Raw genomic sequence first — 20,571 nt, forward strand, 5'->3', positions numbered from 1 at the left:
GACAGAAATTAGTTGAATAGATCATTTAAATATGGTCAGCTGTGGAGAAAACAGATTGAGACTGTAGGTTAAAGGAAACACTTCGACACACACACATACACAGATTCTCTCTCTCTCTCTCCCCCTCTCTCTCTCTCCCTCTCCCTCTCCCTCTCCCTCTCCCTCTCCCTCTCCCTCTCCCTCTCTCTCTCTCTCTCTCTCTCTCTCTCTCTCTCTCTCTCTCTCTCTCTCTCTCTCTCTCTCTCTCTCTCTCTCTCTCTCAGTCAGAGTCACTGCTGCTGCTGGAAGAGTCCGTTGACATGGCCTCCACCTCATCCTCGTTCTCCTTGTTATGACCGGGCGGCTCCAGACCAAAGTCGTTGCCATGGTGAGGGGGCAGCATCCCCACGGAAACGTCAGAAGACTGCCAGGGGTACTGGGGGGTCAAGACGTCTTGGGGAAAGAGGGGGGAACAGGTTAGAACTTTAACACTGACAGTGTTCTCATACCATTCTAAACTCTAAGATGAAAGACAAAGGATTTTCATCCAGGGCGATATAAACCATACATGACGATATGAACCAAGAGGGACGAAAATCTTAACTGATCAAACAATTTTTCAAAAGGTTTAAGTTGTATATATATATATATATATATATATATATATATATATATATATATATACACACTAGGGATGGGCACGAGTAGTAAATTCCAAACTCGAGTGATCGAATGAATTCCTCGAGGATCAATCGAGTACTCGTTTAATCTAATCTATTTTTAGAATGCAACGCATCTGCAGCAGGAATAGGCCTAATGATTACGGCAATATTACCAATCAAACATGTAATGCTTAGTCTCAATCAAAACAGTCAGAGTTATCAGAGTATTCATTATTTATTTTTGCAAACGTTCAAAACACATTTTCTTTACAAAAATAAATATGCATCTCACAATTTAAACCACGTCAAACCAAGGCCTGTAACGGTTAAAAAAAAAAAAAAATGAAACAAGTAGCCTAACCATTGCAAATAATTTAAAGCTGCAAATAAAACGGCAGCAAATGGACAAGAAAATACTCAGCGTTGTGATCTTCTCTACACGGCCGGGATTACAGCTGCGTTTTGCGGCGGTGAAAATAGCCGACACACTTAGCGGTAGCTGCGGGTCTGCTTTCCCGAACTCACCATTGTGTTTCAGAAGCATATGTTGCTGCATAGTACTTTAAGTACTCTGGTAGCTCAATTTCGCTTGACATATTTTACATTTCACCTGATGATCTCCTATTTCTGTAAAGTATCTCAATTCTTCGCTGCGCTTTGCTTTAACTGCCATCTCATAACTTTTTGAATTCTGGCGTTGTGCACACGGCACGGCACGCGCCACACAGAAATTTGATACATTTAATTTGCTTTGTGCACGCAGCATGCGTTATTGGCGCCGCACAGAAAATGTATACATTTGCTTCAGAAAACTTTGTTTGTGTGTGCTTATGCAAACTTGAGTTTGCCTGTCCACCAACCGAGTTCATTTGTAACGAGGAGTACTCGAGTAATCGATTCCTCGCGCCCATCGCTAATATATACGCATTGTTTTCTGTTATATATCCAGCATTTTTTGCATATTCAAGACTGAATCTGGAGTATGCAGACCGGTCTAAATTGGAGACTCTATGACTAGACTGACCTGGCAATCTCCCAGCAGCCAGTGCGTCACCTGGCAGATGTCCGTTCACGCCATTGGTCGGCAGGTTAGCCATGTGACCCAGCAGTCCACTACGCATCTCCATGTCTGTTGGATATGGCCTGCGAGGATCGCCTGGTGTAAAGAGGATAACAAAAAACAGATTAATAACCTGGTATAAACAGGAATACAAAGGGGATTGATAATCTTGTTTACACAACATTACCTACAGGATTAATAACCAGGTATGAACACGATTACAAAAAGAATTAATAGCATGGTGTTAACCGGATTATGCTATACAGAATATCGTATTTTTTTTAAATAAAAATGCATTTTCTATAAATCGCAGGAGTGGTAAAAAGTGGTTGTGTGTTTCTAAATACCACAAATAAACCACTCCGTAGTATAAGCTGCGTCTTACTACGCATCTTTGCCCTGAACCGAATGTACGGCCCAACGCCTGTGTCAAACAGTAACTAAATTGCAATTGCCACCCGTTGCCGGTCAACTGATGGTTGACCGGCCGTGAGTAATTTGAGATAATGACTATTCAAGCTTTAGCAAAACCCTGATATTTTTTCGACGGATTTAGGAAAAAGCATATTTTCTAAATCTGCATAATTTATTTAATTTAGACGTGGAGGCTTTGAATTATCGTTCATGGACGATTTTTTTTAAGAGGTTATCTTTTACTTGCAAACCTCAAATGTAAATAAGCAGAGGGATATGCTGGTGATGTAGGCATAACTACGGCAGGTATATGTAACACTTGAGCATAGTTTTGCCTGAAATAATTTGACCCAGAATAACAGTTTTTGAGAGGTCGGCGGTGGTACCTGGGAGCCAGTTGAGTGGAGCGCACACAGCGTTGCTGGCACTGATCCGGTGAGCGTACTTGATGAGTTCCTCCGATGAGATGCTCCCTGGAAAACACACCGCCGCTTCAGATCTCAGGGTAAAAGTAAAACAAAAAGCTTCTCTCTCATTGGAGGAAAAGCAGGAAGTGAGGAGGATGAGTGCCAAGCTTACCCTTCTTGGCTTTGTCAATAGATTTCAGTTTCTCCTTTGCTTGATAGACAGCTGTGGCCTGAGAGAGTCAGAGAGAGATAAAGAGAGCAATATAAAAAGACACATACAGACAGAAAAAATATACAGGACCATATATATAGTTGTTTTAAATAGGTAGCTGTGTCCACAGCTATTAATAAAGAATTACCTCGTCAAAAGCAGGAGAAGAGCCTGCAACCAGAGGGTTGCTGGCTCTTCTCCTGCTTTTTCTCCTGCTTTTGACAACTAGAACTACATGCTGAGGTACTGCCCAATCAGTATTAACAACAGCATTAGTCGATTTAAGTATTTAGCTGCTCTATCCAAAGTGAGTTATGATACACATCAGGGGTTAGCGAATCTTGCTCAAGTATGCCTTAAGGTAGACTTGGGAATATTTTTGTGAGTCGAAAAGCTTAACCATCAGAGTATGTCCTGCAGTACAGCTAGTAGCGGGTGGTAATACTAGAACTAGAATTAGTGATACAGTAGTAGTAGTAATGGACCTAGAGGCATTGGTAAGAGTAGTAGTATGACTATATTATACTTATATAGTAATACACTAGTTGTAGTAGAAGGTGTACCAACCAGGATGTGTTCTGCCTCCTTCAGCTGTTTCTGGAGTTGTTGGATGTCGCTGTCTCTCTTCTCCACCTCTTTCTCCAGGAGGAGCATCTCCTCCTGGACCCGGCCCTGCTCCCTGCCCACATCCATCAGCTCCTGCAACTCCCTGTCCCTCTGGACCAGCAGATCTAGGATCTAACGTACCCACACAAACAAACCCACACTCAGACTGTCTGTTATTTACCAACATCTGACGTTGCATCTTCTGAATAAAAGATTAAACGAAAAGCATCGGATCAGATCCATAAAGTCATACCTGTGTATCCTCGCCTGCTTGCGGGAGTTTCTGGCTTCTGGATAAGGCCAGCATTTCTATCAGCTCCCTAAAATAAAAGACTATACATTCAGGAAATGCATGCAGGAAAAGTATTTTTGAATGTTATTTAAAGTATTAAAGTCTTTAAAGCTGTGAAGTCAATTACATTTTCATTGGGAGATGGATAACTGTTTGTACACTATCTTAGTTAGGAAACCAACTTCCGTATGAGAAGGTGTAAATGAAAAAGATTGATACTCTAAGATCTCGAAGTGCTTTACCTGGATAAAACTTCCAAATCATCCAAAACAGACAGTAACCGCTCTTTAGTTGCCTTTTCAGCCATTGTCAAATATTATTTTCACTTCTACGCATGTCAGGAAATCTGCGTGCTATGAAAGGAAAACCAGTCAGCGGTAAATTAAACTCTGTGCTGAGGAGCGACGCCTGCTGGCAGGGAGTTCTGGAAGGCTTATGTTAGAAAACCATTTTTATCTATTTATTTAGGTTTTACTGGGTATCGCATATCCACTTCGCATATGCCCCTGTATAATGCTTTAGACAACATTTCAAATATTAAGAAGAATAAGATTCATAACTGTATTTCATAATAAAGACGTACGCATTTTGTATTTCGTTGCGGCAACATATTTCGTTTGTACGTTGCCAGTTTTTCAAACATAATCCTCCTGATACACATTTAACAAGATGACCTCATGAACGATTACATGCTAAGATTGATAAAAAAAAAAACCTTAGGAAATCTAACATCATCAATATTTGTTGAATCCTAGAAATATGGTTAAAGCAAATAAACGTAGCATGCCTAAACTCATCTTGACCAATATGATAAATGAAAGTGATAGCAATGATTTATGTTTTGCGGTAAATACTAGCTTTGATTTTAAGGATCAAACACACGCGTTTACCATACATTCCTTGCAATAATACTGCATTTACCCTATTGAGAATCGTGTTAATACGTAAAGCGGTATACATTTTTTTATATATTATATATTTAGGGGCAAATGTTTCGCCCTGCGATGGACTGTAACCCGGAAGTCTCCTCCATAATAGGGGGATATTGTGTTGGTGAGGCAACCTAGTGTAGTCCTCTGGTGGTTCAGTGCGCACATACACAGAGCTCAGAGAGGAGGAGGTGCACAAAGCTACAATCCCGGAGCATACTTGCTAACTTTTTTGTTATTATTTTTTAATCGACAAATAATCCATTAGCACGATGGTTAAGGTGTCTTTCAACTCCGCCCTGGGGCAGAAGGAAGCGAAAAAGGACGTCGAGACGCTGATCCCAGAAGACGAAAAAGTAAGTGAAAATGGTGGAAGCCAAACGATTAAGTCAACAAAGACCGAAAGCAAACATTCGAACTCGGTATTGGTTTTTTCCTGATGTTTTTAGTTGTAGTGCAGTTAATCAAAAGTCCACACGGTAGTATTGCAAACTCACTCTAGCTATCCCCTCTAACTTTTATTGAACATCTGTTGGTTGGCAGACGATTATCGACGCATACACGGAAAATCTATTATTTAACCCTGCCTGCTCCCAAATGAAAGCTAACTGTTAGCTGAATTCATTGTAAGTCATTCTTTGTACAAGCTTCTGTTAATTTACTATACAGGAATGGACTAGTAGAAACTAACACGTCCTTTTTCGAGGACACCCAGGTTTCTGTTATATAATTCATCGTCTAACCTCAGTAGGTCTTGCAGTTAACATTTCTGGGCAGATAACGCTACAACGTTAGCTGTATAACAATTATATTGATTAACTGTGGGTGTTTGTTTGTGAGACAGTCTGTCACGCCATTAGACGGGTAACGAGGTCAGTTTCTCTCTTCCGTCTGTTTTGCATTGTTCCTGCATTATATATTTTCCTGTCAAGGTTGGCTAACGGCCAATATTTACTGGGATGTAGCAACAAGCTAGGAGATAATAATAATTAGAAGATAAAATAATTTAACTGTAAAAATAAGTGATCTGTTCCGGTTATTTATCATCGTTTATTTAGTTTATCGTTTAAAAGCAATGGTATGCCAATCCACAACTTCTTGTTTCAGTTTTTACTCTAATAAATTGTAAAACCAGATGCAGTTTCATTTTTTTTTACCTCTCGGGTTAACTGGTGTGCACATGATGTATCTCAAAGAACACAGTTAAACATGTCTCCACATCCAGAGGGGCAGGATAGTCTAGTCCTGGCCCAAATGTTTTGGGTTCGAACACCAATGTCTGCACTTTAACCTTATGGCTTTCTTGAGCAAGTTGCCCACTATTTCCTTCCTTCTCCACGACGATGTATTGAAAAAGTCAAATGCTATAATATTAAATAGCTGGCCTGGTGAATTGTTGACCCAGAGCAGGGACAACAAAACGACTCTTCTCTACATATGTGGTATGCAGAGCACTGGTCTGAACTGTTTTGGGACTCTTATCTCCCTAGTTACAAAATTACTTTCAAACTATCAACAGTGTTGTAGATGACTCCCATAATCACCAAACAGAACTTGTGGCTCGGTGATGGACGTTTAGTGTTCAAATCCCACTGGATCAATGCTGTGTGAAGTCAGCTTGATGTCCCTATCTTCTCACCCTCTGACATTGATGATGAATGATGCCTCACCAGAATAAAAACTGGGTCTAAAAGACCAGCTTTATCAGCCCACAAAACCCACCAGTTTATTTATTTATTACATCACTTTTGATCTTAACACAAATATCCTGACCGCTAGACTGAACGCAACCAATTGAACTGCATGCTGTCAGATGGGTTCTGCTGTGTGTTGTTATTGGGGCCTGAGACATTGGAGAGGTTGGAAAGGATTATTTTCTAAGCCCCCAGACTCTGCTAGTCTGGGGGCCCGCTGTTAGCAGCCATAGCAGGGCATGTGATTAGCACGGCTTGCTAGCCCCATAGCAGGGTGTGGGATTTGTACGGTTTGCTATCCCCATAACAGGGCATGTGATTAGCATGGCTTGCTAGCCCCATTGCAGGGCATGGGATTAGCATGGCTTGCTAGCCCCATAGCAGGGCAAGGGATTAGCTTGTCAGGCTGGACAGGAAGGAAAAAACAACCCCTGTTCACCCTACTGTCACCCCATGCTACCCTACAGACAGACCTGGGGTCTCATTTATAACCGTTGCGTACGCACAAAACGGGGCTGAAATTGGCGTATGTGACTTTCAACGCCAAGGTTGTGATCTATAAAAAAACAACTTGACGGGAACATGTGCGCAGCCCTAAGCAAACTCTGACCCATGCGTACGCATAGTTTGGAGGAAAAGGAGAATTGGCGACACAGATGGTGTGGTGGTGAACTGAAGTCAGACCGAAGAATTGTAGAGTGAGAAGAACGATTATGTTTTATCATCGCCCTTCATAAATTTAATTTAAACCAGTATCAAGCGTTAAATCTATGTAATCAGAATAATTAAAGTCAACTGCGTTATTTCTCAGTTATAACTCCAGAAACATCTCCTTAGAATAGGAATAAAAAAAAATCTCTATACTTAATCCCGTCACTCCATACTGTCTACTGACGGCGCGACTGCATGGAATAAAGCATCTGTCCAACATGTGTCAACATAATATTTTTATGTGACTGTAAACACATAATCAAATGTCAATTAAATCCAGTGTGGAAAACCAAGCCACACTCTTCATCACAATCGTTGTCCGTTACTCTTGATGCTTTTCATGACAAATCAGGTATTAAAAAGGGTATGTTGAAGAACATTTTACGTGGGTGTTTACAAACTGATTATCCAAGGTGTTCTCGGTCAGCCTTATTACCGTAACCCTATAAATACAGAGGTGAGCGCCGTGGTAATGCTGCACCATATGGCACTTCTAGCGGACCATGCAAATGGCTGGATTCGGAGCAAGAGGGTCTTTAGGGACCATAACGATTTATTGGTAGGCTACATAAAAATATGTAACTTTATGTCAGACCAGTACTTTTTTAATTCTGGGACTGTGCGCTCCGTGCTACTGACAGAGTTCACTGCTGCAGCAACATGTTGCCACTCACTCTGCTTTTTGTTGTTGGCGATCCCAATCCCGTGACCGCCGAACAAAACTACTTTTCGGGCCTCCATCTCACCCACAAGTGTCTCCACTTCAACCTCCGTGAAATTTCGCTTTTTTGCTTTTCTCAGTACTTCTGCCATTGTTTCCGACAAGACATAATACTTGCATCTGAGTCTGTTTATATGGAGTTTGAATTCATGAGGTCATTTGCGTTGACCATTTATGTTTAAAAAGGGGCGTGTACGGGGCGGAACGTGAAGCTGATTCAGCTGCGCACACTTGTAGGCAGTCTGTGATTTATAAAGAAAAGATTGCGTACGGTGTGCGTATGCAGGGTTTTATAAATCGGAATATTTTTTGGCGCACGCAAAACTTGCCTTTTGGGCGTACGTACACTTTTAGTAGCGATCCCGCGCACAGTTCTATAAATGAGACCCCTAGTGCTTCCCAGGACAGGCTGGCACCTGTACAAACGTCGACTCTCTGATGATGCTAACTACCTTTTCAGTTGCTAACTTCCTTATCCTAGCCCGCTGCATTGTGTCTGCTGGAGAGATAATAGTAAATAAACAGATTTTGATGTCCTTAACATTATCCCAGTGCAATGTTTGAAATTGTATTAATGAATAACGGTACATTTATAGTATGTAATGTAGTTAGATACTTTGCAGATATGAGCTATATTATTAACTGGGTTCATTTATTCCAACGAGCGACGTTGGAAGTTGAGGTGTCTGTGTGGACCTAGCTCTGGGTTGTTGGTGTTATTCCACCCCAGACGGAAACACACCATCGTCAGCACTTATCAGTTCTTAACTGGAGATCGTGTTTCACTTTGAAACTTGCAGGCATCTGAAACCCAAGATTCATTGTGATTGGTGATCTGCATTGGTTTCCATGGTTAGAGAAACCAGACCTCCTCCTCCTCCAAGGGGAGGTTCTGTACGGGTCAGTCCATGAGGGTCTGTAGGGAACACATGCCTTTATACCGTGATACTGCCCAAGCCTAGAACACAATCACTTTTTTAGGGCCACAGCTCATCTACTGAGATAACTGATATCTTAATATACTGATGAGATTAAGCATTATACGCTTAGGGGAAGTGGTGTTATAAGACCTGTTTTTAAGGTTTGAGGTTAAAGGTCTTAAGTGTGTTCTGGCTGTGCGGTTGGCCTGTCTGGTGTTGTCTGTTAAAGGGTTGTTTTATTTCCACCAACACACAAAGAAAGACACAGTGAATAAACATTCAATACTATTGTCAAGTTCACTGGGAGAGAGCGGTAGATTTGTTGTGGCAGACCTCTTCAGACTAGATAACAACTATTAAGTCATTTAGCAGACATTGTCAGAAGGAACAGGTAGGGGATAGGGCAGCTTGCTCAAGGATGTTGTCTACAGGTAGACTCTGTGGACATAGCCAATCAAATGCAGAACCTTTCAGAAAGAGTTTGACCCCCTCACCATCAGACTATTCTGCTTCGGAGATCCACTCCAGGGTGTTGCTATCTGGCATAAAGAGCCCATCCTGTTTCCTCAGAGGGTTGGGAGGGGATTTCCAGGGAAAACGGGACATTAGAGGGTACACTGCCAACAATAATAAAGCAGTTGTGAGAGGAATGGATTATTGGCAGATACACACACACACAAGTGTGTGTCTGTGTGTCAGTATAACATTGTTAATTTTATGATATAAGATGTGTTTGTATAATTGGGTTATTATGTAGGCCATGGGTTTGTAAACCATTTCCTCTAAATCTTAGTCGTGGGATCTTATCGCACAGTACTCTAATTCTTGAGGAAGTGAACCAATCGCAAATTCCGCTGGGCCTTAGTGTTCTGTGCTTCGTCATCATCCCATCTCTAAACCATATCCTGATCCATTTTGGGTCCTGACCCATAGTTTAAACACTGATAGATGACTTATTGTGCTACTGGAGGTTTTGGATTCTATTATAACTAGGAAGTGAGCAGACGAGGTGAAGTAAGTTTCCAGCTCATGTTTTGTGAAAAAGGAGAAGCTCTGTTCATGCCCCAACACTGAGCGGTCTGTTGCCTGTGTGCGAGTATTATGGGATGTGTTTGAGCTTGTTGAGAAACTTCCCTATCGCATGTTATCGAGAGAGGCAGCGAATTTAGGAACAACGTTTCAACAGGGGACGTGAATTTGCACAAAGTCCTCACAAGCACAAAGTACACGCCACCACCACACATTCATATTATTATTGGTATGAATAGTTGTTTATCTGCAAGCCCTGCCATCTAAAAATGCATTGACAACATCCATGTGTTGTGTTGAGTTAGTGTTACCTCAAGCCTGTGTTTGCTGCTCTCTCCTTCCACACATCGATTTTAGGTTCTACTTTCCTTGTTTTGTTGGTTTTTTGTTGTTTCACTTTTTGTACCTTGTCTTTTTGTTGACACAGCAATGACCGTAAACACACACATCTGTTTTGAAGTGTGTGTTTGTTTATCTGAGTGCTGCCTGGGTTGAGCTGAGAAGCAGCAGATCTCCCATGCCCCACTCCCTGATGAGGAATGTTTCACCGCCCCTACCCTACCCTACCTGCTGCCTAGGGGAACAGTGTCACATGTGCCGCTGCTAAGAACTCTGGGAAAGCCTGGTAAACTACCCAGAGTGCTTTTACTAACTTCCTGTGTTCTATGTGTGTAGGACCCGGAGGCGGGGGTGGCAGTGCGCGGGCCATCGCGGGCATGGGGCTGGTGCATGTGTCTGGGCCTCGCCCTCATGCTCTCTGGCCTGGTGGTAGGCGGAGCTTACCTTTACCGATACTACATCATGGAGGTGAGAAAGCCAAACGCACACACACACTGAGTAGTCTACTATAGGGCTGCTCGATTTTGGGAACAATCATAATCACGATTATTTTAGTCAATATTGAAATCACGATTATTCAAACGTTTTTTTTGAGTTTGAAAACATGTATTCATTTAGCATGTCTCCGATTTATTTTATTTTTTTGTAACTGTACTTTGAAATTTCGCCTTAAAAAATACACAAAATGGTCAAAAATAAAATGTTCCAATCTAAAATGATAAACAGATATGTATCCAGCTGTTCTGCCCTTTCTATAAAAAAAACAACGAATTATGTTAATTTTGTGATGGTTTGACACAAAAATCTCGATCAAAGTTCCCAGCCCAAGTAGGCTAATAGAGCATAAAAACCACTAGTCAACTCTATTTAACGTGGTGCATTAAGTTTTGAGTTTTCATGAACTCAGCAGTACAGTAACGGTATCTCCCACTCACACAAACTTGCTGGGGGTTTAGTCCAGTGAGATTGCGGCTAATTTTTAAACAGCCGCGTAGAGCGAATCGAGGACTCTTCTTTTTCACATATACAGTACCTATGTGGTTCCTGCCTACATCAGTTTACCCTTAAAGGTGCATTAACTTGAGATGTGGTCGAGCACGAGGTTCTTGAGTAAGGCATTTCTAAAACACCCAAAATCACCTATAACATAATACATGTGGTCAGGCGCAAGTCCTCCCCTCAAGCTAACCCACCTTTACTCGTTGTATTAGAGACCTTTTTCGACGAGAAGTTACCATTGTTATTTGCTGATATAAATATGATATATCTCCCGCAATCAATCGACCATTCAACTACATTTTGGGAGTAGTTGACAACTGCTTAAATGAGTAGTCGTGAATACAGACGCTTTCACACAGCTTGAGAACATAATACATATTTAATAATTTTACTTTGTCTCTGTCTTTCTCTCCCCATCCCAGGAGGGCAGGGTGTTTGTGTGTGGGGTCAATTATCGGGAGGAAGACTTCATGGTTCCAGAAGATGATGATGATGTGAGTCACACGGCAACCATGGGTCCTGAATTGATCTCCATCCGGTACCATGGGCTGTGATTGGCTGACTACCCTGTGTCCTGATTTGGTCCTTGTCATGTGGTTGGCTAATGGTCTTGTACCGTGCATCCTGATTGGCTTACTTTCCAGTTCTTTGCGTCCTGAGTGGTTGTCAATCCTCTATCGTGCATTCTGATCAGCCGACTTCCTTGTCAAGTGCGTCATTGGATGACTCCTCTGTACCGTGCGATAGATCCGGGTGAACCTGCCATCCGCGTACCAGATGCGCCAGCTGCAGGAGAGTGTGCGGGTGCTGGAGAGGGAGCAGGTGGCCCTCATCAACGTCCCTGTACCAGAGTTTGAGGACACCGATCCCGCTGACATCGTCCACGACTTCGAGAGGGTCAGAACACAAACACTACCTACCATAACATTGTACAACTGACCACTCGGGTATTATAAATATATACTATCATTGTTCACTTGTTAATATTACATATATATATTATAATGTATATTCTCTTATTTAACAACCTTTTAACTATAACATACTATATCCTTTACTATAAAACACTATCACTAAATATAAATCCCTCAGTGGTTTTTGTTGTTGTCTCCAGAGGCTGACTGCCTACCTGGACCTGAACCTCAACAAGTGCTACGTGATCCCCCTCAACACCTCTGTGGTCATGCCCCCGAAAGACTTGATGGAGCTGCTGGAGAACATCAAGGTAACCTCTCCTCCCCTGTTGTTATGGTTATTGGGGCTCTCCTCAGCCTGTTGTTACGGTAACTTTTTATGGTTACGGGCCTTTGGTGACATTTGTGGTATGTTCTGAAATGTGTCAGTATGTGTGATGGATGGCTATATGATATGGCTATAGATATGAGATCGACTCGCACCTGCTCCCTAAGGAGGTGTGTTACGTTCACGGTATGATGAGGATGTTGTGGTTCTGTGATTATAGATGGGCACATACCTGCCCCAGTCTTATCTGCTCCATGAGGAGATGGTGGTGACAGAGAGGCTTCACCATGTGGACCAGCTGGGATACTACATCTACAGCCTCTGTCGTGGCAAGCAGACCTTCAAGCTTCAGCGCCGGGAACGCATCATCGGTATTGCCCTAACCTTATAACTTATACTACATTGGTACTGCTACACATAATGGATTAGTACTAAAATACTACTTGACGGACCGTAATAATAAAATAGTGCTAGTATTGTTATACCTGAGTGCTATACATCGCATGACACGTGGAGAGCTTTCAGTTTAAACAATGAGGTGATATACAAACCATTTAAATGAATATGTCCAAAGTATTTCTTGGGCCCTATTTTAACGGTCTGAAACGCAAGTGAGAAGCGCCAAGCGCAAGTAACTTTGTGGGTGGTTCTATGGCGATGTCGCTAGTTTACCGGCGCTAAAAATGACTCTTGCGCCCCGGCGCATATCTAAAAAGGGTTGGTCTGAAGTAGCCCAATTACCCGGTGTGGTTTGGGCGTAAAGTGCAATGAACCAATGAGAGTGCCAGCTCCCATCCCCTTTAAGAGACATGACCGCATTTGAATCCGAGTTGATATTTTGACAGCGTGTCTGCAGTCTCCGATGAGACAGATGCACATGAATTTCAAACTTCAAATGGCTCAGTTAATGCTAATTCACACATGGAATAAGGTTTTCTTCCACAACTTCCTCAAATAAATTTCGGCAAAGCAAACGTATATGATATAACATATGATATGCAGTAACTGTGGTTCTATTTAATGTTATACGCAATACATTATAAACTAGTTTTGTATCTGTATTGTATGCATTATCGTTATCGTCTTGTGCTCCTAATATGCTTGTGTCCCCCCGTTTATATACATTGCCATGGTCCGTATTATGCGTTACGTGTTTAGTTTGCGTGTCTTTAAACGGATGGACGTACGCACGCTCGCATTCATTCTTTTTAACACTCACTCGCCGTAAAACAATGTTTTCTCACGATCAAATACTCAATCAATACTCATCAATAGGGTTGGGTATCGTTTGGGTTTTATCCGATACCGGTGCCTACTCGGTACTTTTCAAACGGTTCCGGTGCTAAAACGGTTCTCAAACCGGTACTTAAAAAAACGAAACGGCACACACTTGCATTAAGCAGAAAGTCAGCGGACACTGAGTTGAATGGCATCGGTGTTTGCTAGCCTACTTGATATGCAAGATTTACGGTTGGCATTCAATTACTCTACATACCCGAAGAGGCTGCTGTGACTGATACATATCTTTTTAAAATTACAAATAATTGTAATTACTCACTGAAGGCAGGCAGGCACGCATCATGGCGCAACATTACTGCCAAAGTCATATTAAGTAATATAACTCATGTGCGCAAGGAAGCCACAGGAGACGCCAACATTGTTTTCAACCGCTCGGTACCGCGCTGTATTAATTCCCAAGTTTTGAAAAGAAAAAGTATTTGACGTGTATAACGACTCTGTTTTTGATTTGTTTACTTGGTTTTTGAACAGCAAGTTTTGGATGCATGCATCGGCTTTGAGTTTGTTTGTTTGTTAATTTAAAATTACATTCGCTCGCAACACACACACGCACACACGCACACGCTCATTCACGTTCACCCACTACAACCTGCCGATCTTCAATCAAAACATCAAGTAAGCGATGCCACAGCGCGTTGACAAGTCCGTCCCGAGTCTCGAGGCGCCCATAGGCTTTATGGTTTATATGTTTGAAAGCCGTGACACACTCTTTTACCACTTGGCCTGAAATACCACGCCTCGCAGTCATGGACCTATAAAGAAAGTCGTAGTCGTACCATGCTTGTTTACCGCAACATTGAGAAGGGTCCCGTCTGAAACTGAGTCGCGCAGCGCTGCGTTCCCAACGTTGTGTAATCAAATACACCGGTATGGCCGTAGGCTATATAAAAAAAATCATATCCTAACGAAAATACACACCGTTATTCAGTGAGAACCGGTATAGCGCCCAGCACTAACGCAAGTTGACGCCGCAACACCATGGGGGCGGGGCAGGGGGCGTTAAAAAACGTCCGGCACCGTTATGAGGAACCGAAATGTGCGTTCTTATTCGATCTCGTTACAACCGTTTACGTCGGAACCGGTTCCCTACTGGAACCGAGTTTCGGTGCTCAACCCTACTCATCAATCCTAAAAGTTATGGTCATGTACACGATGTCTGTGTCCAGAAAATATGTGTTTTCTGTACGGTGTTTGCAGATGCATTGATTTAAAAGTACAACTTATTACTGCTGTATCAGCTGTTCTTTCCCCAAGTAATTTACCAAGAATGTGTGGCTAGGTAGATGAGAGAAGCAAAGTGTATGCGCGAGGTGCACAAGCAACATTATGAATGCGCCCTTAAAATAGCATCTGAACAATGCGCCACTGACTTTAAACGAGGCATTTCCTGGTTTGTGGCGCAAGTGGTTTCTGAAACTGCAAAATAGCACCAGGGAACGTTTGCGCCAGAACACGGCTCCTCCTTTAGCCGAACCGCCCCTTGGGGCGTAAGATCATTCCCTAATTTACCGACACGTGGCGCAGAAGGGAAAAGAACGCTCTGCGCCAGTTGCAAACTGGCGACGACACATGCGCAAGTGATTAAGTCAATTGCACCGGATGCAAGATAGGGCCCCTTGTCTTATTCCTACCCTAGCTTAAGCTCCGCTGTGTAACCTTGTTTTAAGAGTAAGAAGGGGTGGTTCTGAAAACTGCTCCTCTGGTAGAGGAGTAAGAAGGAGGAGGCTCTGAAACCGGGTCCTCTGGTAGAGAGGCGTAAGGAGGAGGCGGTTCTGAAGACCTGCTCCTCGAGTTAGGAGGAGTAGGAAGAGAAGTTTCTAAAACCTGTTGCTCTGGTTTGTTCTTGCAGGCATGCAGAAGCGCGAGGCCCTCAACTGCTTCAAGATCCGTCACTTTGAGAGCCAGCAAGTGGTGGAGACCAGCATCTGTGAGCTGTAGATGCACCGCGCCGCTTCCGCTGCTCATATACTACTATGATGTCACTGGAGTGGAAGCGCTTTCCGATTTTATTTTAATCACGCGTTTCTTTCTTCATCTCTGCTTCGTCTGGTGGTCGGTGTGCATGAGGTACTCTTAGTGTGAAGTTTAAGTGGAGGAGACAGGAAGTGTGGAAGAGTTGTGCACTGTTCAGTTCTTATGTCGAGGGATCCACAGCCTAAGATCGATGGGATTTGTTTAGATAATGAAAATAATTAAATATATATTAAGCTGAACTTCCAAAATAAACTCAGCCATAGAAATTATTTTAGTTTTTTTTTTTTTTATAATTGTAATCAAGATATATTCATATGATAATGAATATATATATATAAACTTTATACTGTGGGTATTTATTCACACAGAAATAAAGTTAGAAATTCAACAGATGTTAAAAATTATGAGATTTTGTTTTGTACAACTGAAGCGTTTGGACTGGTCACTTTTCTTTTGATTTGTAATTTACTGCTGTAGCTAAAAATAAATACCTTTTTTATATCCTTTATATAAAACATAATCCATAACTCATAGTTTGATAACTTTAAATGCAGCGATGACTTGTCTCTATCTGCATTCATATCATGTGTTTCTCTATAATACTTGTCTTTATGATGTTATGTAATCGCTGATTATACTTTTCGTTTGTTGATTAAATAACTCTGGGTGATGTAATAATGTGTATATATCGTCTATGACACCAGGAAAATAAAAACCAGTGGGAAATCTTATGTTTGCTGTCCTTGTTGTAGCATCGCTTCCAAAAGCATACCTCAGGTTCTTCACTCACAATATACTAATTGTGGTAGCACAAGCTGGATAATGCAGGTTTCTGTTGGTTGTACAGGACATGTATGTCAAATCAAGTGGGATGGTGGATAAAATAAAAAGACTGGAAGATTATAGTTGTAGACTATGCAGAGAACTGCAGTATTATATTGGTAGTACAGGTTAGAACTACAGTATTGCGTTGGTAGTACAGGGCAGAAGGCCATAACAAAGCTCTCTGCAGGCTGCTACTATTACTACTGTAGTGAGGCATCACCTATCGTCCCTGATGTGGTGCTAATCCGAGCTTGATTAACCCTGCCTTGTAACGCTCAGAGGATTGATCTCATAGGAAGAGCATATTCTCTTTTTAAATTGTAAGTTCATTATGATAAATGATGTGCGTGCGCGTGCGTGTCCCCTTCACCTTGAGGTTTGTGGCCCAGGGTTCTGGGAGGAAACACTGCTACACAAAATCGAATGAGCTCTCTGCTCTCACGTACACACAATCCAGCAGTTCTCACCACATGGCTAGCATCATTTATATAATATTTGTAGCTCAGCTGAGCAGCGAACTTTGCATGTTTTCTTTTTTGTATTTGTATTTGCATTGTTGGAACAGCAATCTCTCTCGCTCTTTTGCTATTTCCTGCAAGTTAATATGTACGGGAGTAAGATTTTAATGGTGGGGACCATACCCCCCCAGACCGGTAGAGTACTTGTAGCCTACATCAGTATTGTAGCACTGCTGTTGGTGGGTGAAAATATTGCGTCCTGAAAGTTTGAACGTTTTTTTTTAATCCAAAATTCGGTGTTGATCTAGTAGTAGTAATCTGCTCTTGGAAAAAGTTAGACTCAAACGCACACATACCCACACTAACAATCTGCGTTTCTTAAAGCTCCAGAATTCTACTGCCATCCCGGTAGAACAAATCTATGATAATTGTTAGGTTCACATTTCTTCAGGTCTACAATATTAAAATAGAGCATGTGAATGTTATGGCCGTTGGAAGGGACACAAATATTAATACAAAACATATTACGTGCTGCTGGGGTTCCAGACAATTGAGAAACGTAAGACCCAGAATAGCTTAACTGCATAATGTCCCCTTGTGCGGTCTACACCCCCTGTAGTGCAACGGACCGTTCTCTACTGGAAACTACAACTCCCAGGATACCTTTGCGTTCCAGTTGTAGTTTCATTGACCGTTCTCTACTAGCTACCAGGTATTTGTTATGTTCCGTTCGTCGTTCAATTGTGCTTTTAAAAGGCACAAAGTGAAGCGGTAAGGGGACTTCAAATTTGACCATCCTACCAAGGCAATTGAACCGCAACCTTCTTTAGTTAAATATATCATAAAGAAAATCATAAAGATAAGTAGTTAATGTTTGCACCTTGGGTTCAAGCTAGGTCTCTGTGTATGTATCACCATGGCAACCGCCTCTGGTTGTTGTTCTGCGTTCTAATCAGGAACTATTAATTAGAACAGTGTTCCCCGTTGATTGGGCCTCCTTTGCTATATTTGCCTAGCTTAATGGCTGTGCAACTTTATAAAATGCAACCTTTAATAAATAAATAAAACATAGTAACTACGCTTTTAATAGTCGTATGTATTCGTTTTACCTATTCCGTGGGTACAAAATACAAATTCCGTGGCCACAAAATAGTTGTTGATTATTTAAGTAAAACTTTTGAGGGCTCGGAATGATGATGTCACTTCCATGCCCAGTGCGAGATTGCACTCTTTCTAGAAATCTAAACAATACCCTAATTATTACCTTACAAAGGATTTCCTCGAAGGATGAAGAGGATGGAGAAATGAACATCACTCACTAACTTGTTGGATGTATGCATCCCGCGATGGACATGGAAGGGACATCGTCATTCCAAGCCCGCAAGATTTTCACCACAATTATATATATATATATATATATATATATATATATATATATATATATATATATATATATATATATATATATATATATATATACATATATATATTAATGATAATAATAAATACAATTAAATAAGTTCAAAAAATTAATACATTTGTTATACGTTTAAATAGGTAGCCTAAATGAGTAAATTTATATCACAATATATTCCTGTAGTAATCCATAGTCCTATATCCTGCTCTTCCATAGGAGGGGGTTATGAACGGCTATGATGTGGTGCGGCAGATTGGAGAGGGGGCGTTTGGTAAAGCCTTCCTGGTCAGAGATCAAAGTTCAGCCATCATGTGTGTCATCAAGGAGATTAAGCTTGGCAAGGTACAAAACAGTTTGGCCACTGATGTGTTAGTAGTAGTAGTACACACCATATTAATACTGTTATTATTTACCAATTTCAATGACTCCAAAAAATATATACAAACGCTGCATTGTTTAAAGACAAGATATTTAATCTCTCATCTTCATATTACTTCAATAATCATATTATTTATTAATAAATTAAATGAAATGATTTTATATTCTGTGTTTTTGCGCTAGATGTCGCAGAGTGAAAGGGAGGCATCGAACAAAGAAGGGATGCTACTCTCTAAGATGAAACACCCAAACATCGTGGCATTCTTCAAATCATTTCAAGGTCTGTCAAATAAACCGATGAATACTGATCTATAATGGGGATAACAAAATTGGTCTAAACTCTGTGTGTGTGTGTGTTTGTGCATATGTGCGTGTTAGAGAGGAACAGTCTGTATATAGTGATGGAGTTCTGTGACGGAGGAGATCTGATGAAGAGGATTACCGTTCAGAGAGGAGTCCTCTTCACAGAGGAGCAAGTGGTGAACTGGTTCCTTCAGGTGTGTCTGGGACTCAAGCACATCCATGACCGCAAGGTTCTTCACCGAGACATCAAGGCCCAGGTATACTCCTGTTCTCTCCCCACCTGTTCGCTGGCTAGAGTTAGTAAGCTGCACTGAATTTCCTATCCTCTTCCCTTCCTCTTCCTCCCCAGAACATCTTCCTCACCGGTGGTGGGAACCGAGCCAAACTTGGGGACTTCGGCATCGCCAGGATGTTGAATAAGTATGACAGCCTGGTCTACATAGTATAAGGCCATAGTACTAGGCTTTCAACAGGCCGCCGGGCTGGACCAGTCAATATCTGTTATTTGCACTATCCTCTTTGCCACTGTAACCCTGCAAACGTACCCACTGTGGGATTCATGGATTGGTTTGTTGTTTCATTGTGTAGTACCATGGAGCTGGCGCGGACATGTGTTGGCACTCCATACTACCTCTCCCCTGAGATATGTGAGAGCAGACCATACAACAACAAGACGTACGTACTAATCTCAATCACACCTACCAACCCCAGAGAGAGCGACAGAGAGACACTGTGTGTTTGTCTTTGTTTGTATCAATGTGTTTGTTTGGTTGTTTGTTTGTTTGTTTGTTTGTTTGTTTGTTTGTTTGTTACTCTACAGTGATGTCTGGTCTTTGGGCTGTGTCCTCTACGAACTCTGCACCCTTAGACACCCAGTAAGTCCACTGAACTCTAAAAACATAGCCCCTAACCCCCTAACCCCACCTAGTTAAGACCCTCATAAAGGTTGATTAACTGTGTCCTTGTGTTTGCGTGTGTGTTTTCTCAGTTTGAGGGCAGTAATTTGTGCCAGCTGGTGGGTAAAATCTGCAGGGGACGCTTTGAGCCGGTCTCAAGTCGGTACTCCCACGACCTCCGCCTGCTGCTCAGCCAGCTCTTCAAGGTCAGACCCAAACATTCAGAACCTTAGCCTCCACTACAGAACCCTCAGAACCTTTAGAAGGAACCTCAACATCACAACTGTCAGCATGGGGCAAAGAGTGAAGCCCATCACGAGTCGGGGAAACACTCATAGAACACACACCAACAGACAGGGTACACTGGATACTTACATAACATGGAAAACAGGGGAACATAATCAGTAACCAACTGGTTGGTGGGAGATAACTGAGATAACCCCCCCCCCCCCCCCCCCCCCCCCGAGTCTGATAAAAAAAAAAAAAAAAAATCTAATTATATATATATATATTTTTTTTTAATTAAAGAATCCCGAACGGAAACGGTCTAAAGAAAGCTGAAATATATGCACTATTAGTTTGATATAGCTTTGACTTATTATTCTTATTTAAAGTGTATATTTTGACATTATGAATAAATATCCCTGGCCCGAGCTGGCCACCACAGTAATAATGTCCTGGCTACGCCCTCCTGTGAGTGTGATTAGCCTTACAAGCCGTTTCGAAAATCGGCCCCATATGACATCACTAGTGGGCGTGTCCACCTAGATCTGTGCTGGATAGATGAGCAACGTTTACTTCAGTCC

The 20,571-nt window shown here is 41.8% G+C and overlaps 3 protein-coding genes across 7 annotated transcripts in view; 2 read left to right on the top strand and 1 right to left on the bottom strand.

Annotated features, from left to right (window-relative positions):
* Positions 1-175: 175 nt before the first annotated feature.
* On the bottom strand, positions 176-4,027 carry med4 (mediator complex subunit 4). The gene is made up of 7 exons (XM_030342673.1): positions 3,874-4,027; positions 3,593-3,659; positions 3,301-3,471; positions 2,695-2,752; positions 2,502-2,588; positions 1,666-1,797; positions 176-432 (listed from the first exon to the last, which is right to left on the bottom strand). The coding sequence occupies exons 1-7, from the start codon at positions 3,936-3,938 to the stop codon at positions 260-262; spliced, it is 753 nt and encodes a 250-aa protein (XP_030198533.1). The 5' UTR covers positions 3,939-4,027; the 3' UTR covers positions 176-259.
* Positions 4,028-4,622: 595 nt separating this feature from the next.
* On the top strand, positions 4,623-16,219 carry itm2bb (integral membrane protein 2Bb). The gene is made up of 7 exons (XM_030342672.1): positions 4,623-4,916; positions 10,311-10,442; positions 11,396-11,467; positions 11,721-11,870; positions 12,088-12,198; positions 12,436-12,586; positions 15,364-16,219. The coding sequence occupies exons 1-7, from the start codon at positions 4,833-4,835 to the stop codon at positions 15,450-15,452; spliced, it is 789 nt and encodes a 262-aa protein (XP_030198532.1). The 5' UTR covers positions 4,623-4,832; the 3' UTR covers positions 15,453-16,219.
* A 1,222-nt stretch (positions 16,220-17,441) lies between these two features.
* The window catches only part of nek5 (NIMA related kinase 5), a 10,054-nt gene continuing 6,924 nt past the window's right edge, over positions 17,442-20,571 (top strand). For 4 of the 5 annotated variants that reach the window (XM_030343859.1, XM_030343862.1, XM_030343861.1 and 1 more), the window contains exons 1-8: positions 17,442-17,542; positions 18,405-18,530; positions 18,750-18,846; positions 18,945-19,126; positions 19,219-19,289; positions 19,458-19,544; positions 19,690-19,744; positions 19,858-19,971. In XM_030343859.1, coding sequence (XP_030199719.1) covers positions 18,414-18,530; positions 18,750-18,846; positions 18,945-19,126; positions 19,219-19,289; positions 19,458-19,544; positions 19,690-19,744; positions 19,858-19,971 — 723 coding nt within the window. In that variant the 5' untranslated portion in view covers positions 17,442-17,542; positions 18,405-18,413. Of the gene's footprint in view, positions 17,543-18,044; positions 18,104-18,404; positions 18,531-18,749; positions 18,847-18,944; positions 19,127-19,218; positions 19,290-19,457; positions 19,545-19,689; positions 19,745-19,857; positions 19,972-20,571 lie in introns of all 5 variants that reach the window. The other variant, XM_030343860.1, reaches the window with a different exon arrangement.

Source organism: Gadus morhua, chromosome 20 (assembly GCF_902167405.1).
Source record: "Gadus morhua chromosome 20, gadMor3.0, whole genome shotgun sequence".
Lineage (NCBI taxonomy): Eukaryota > Metazoa > Chordata > Actinopteri > Gadiformes > Gadidae > Gadus > Gadus morhua.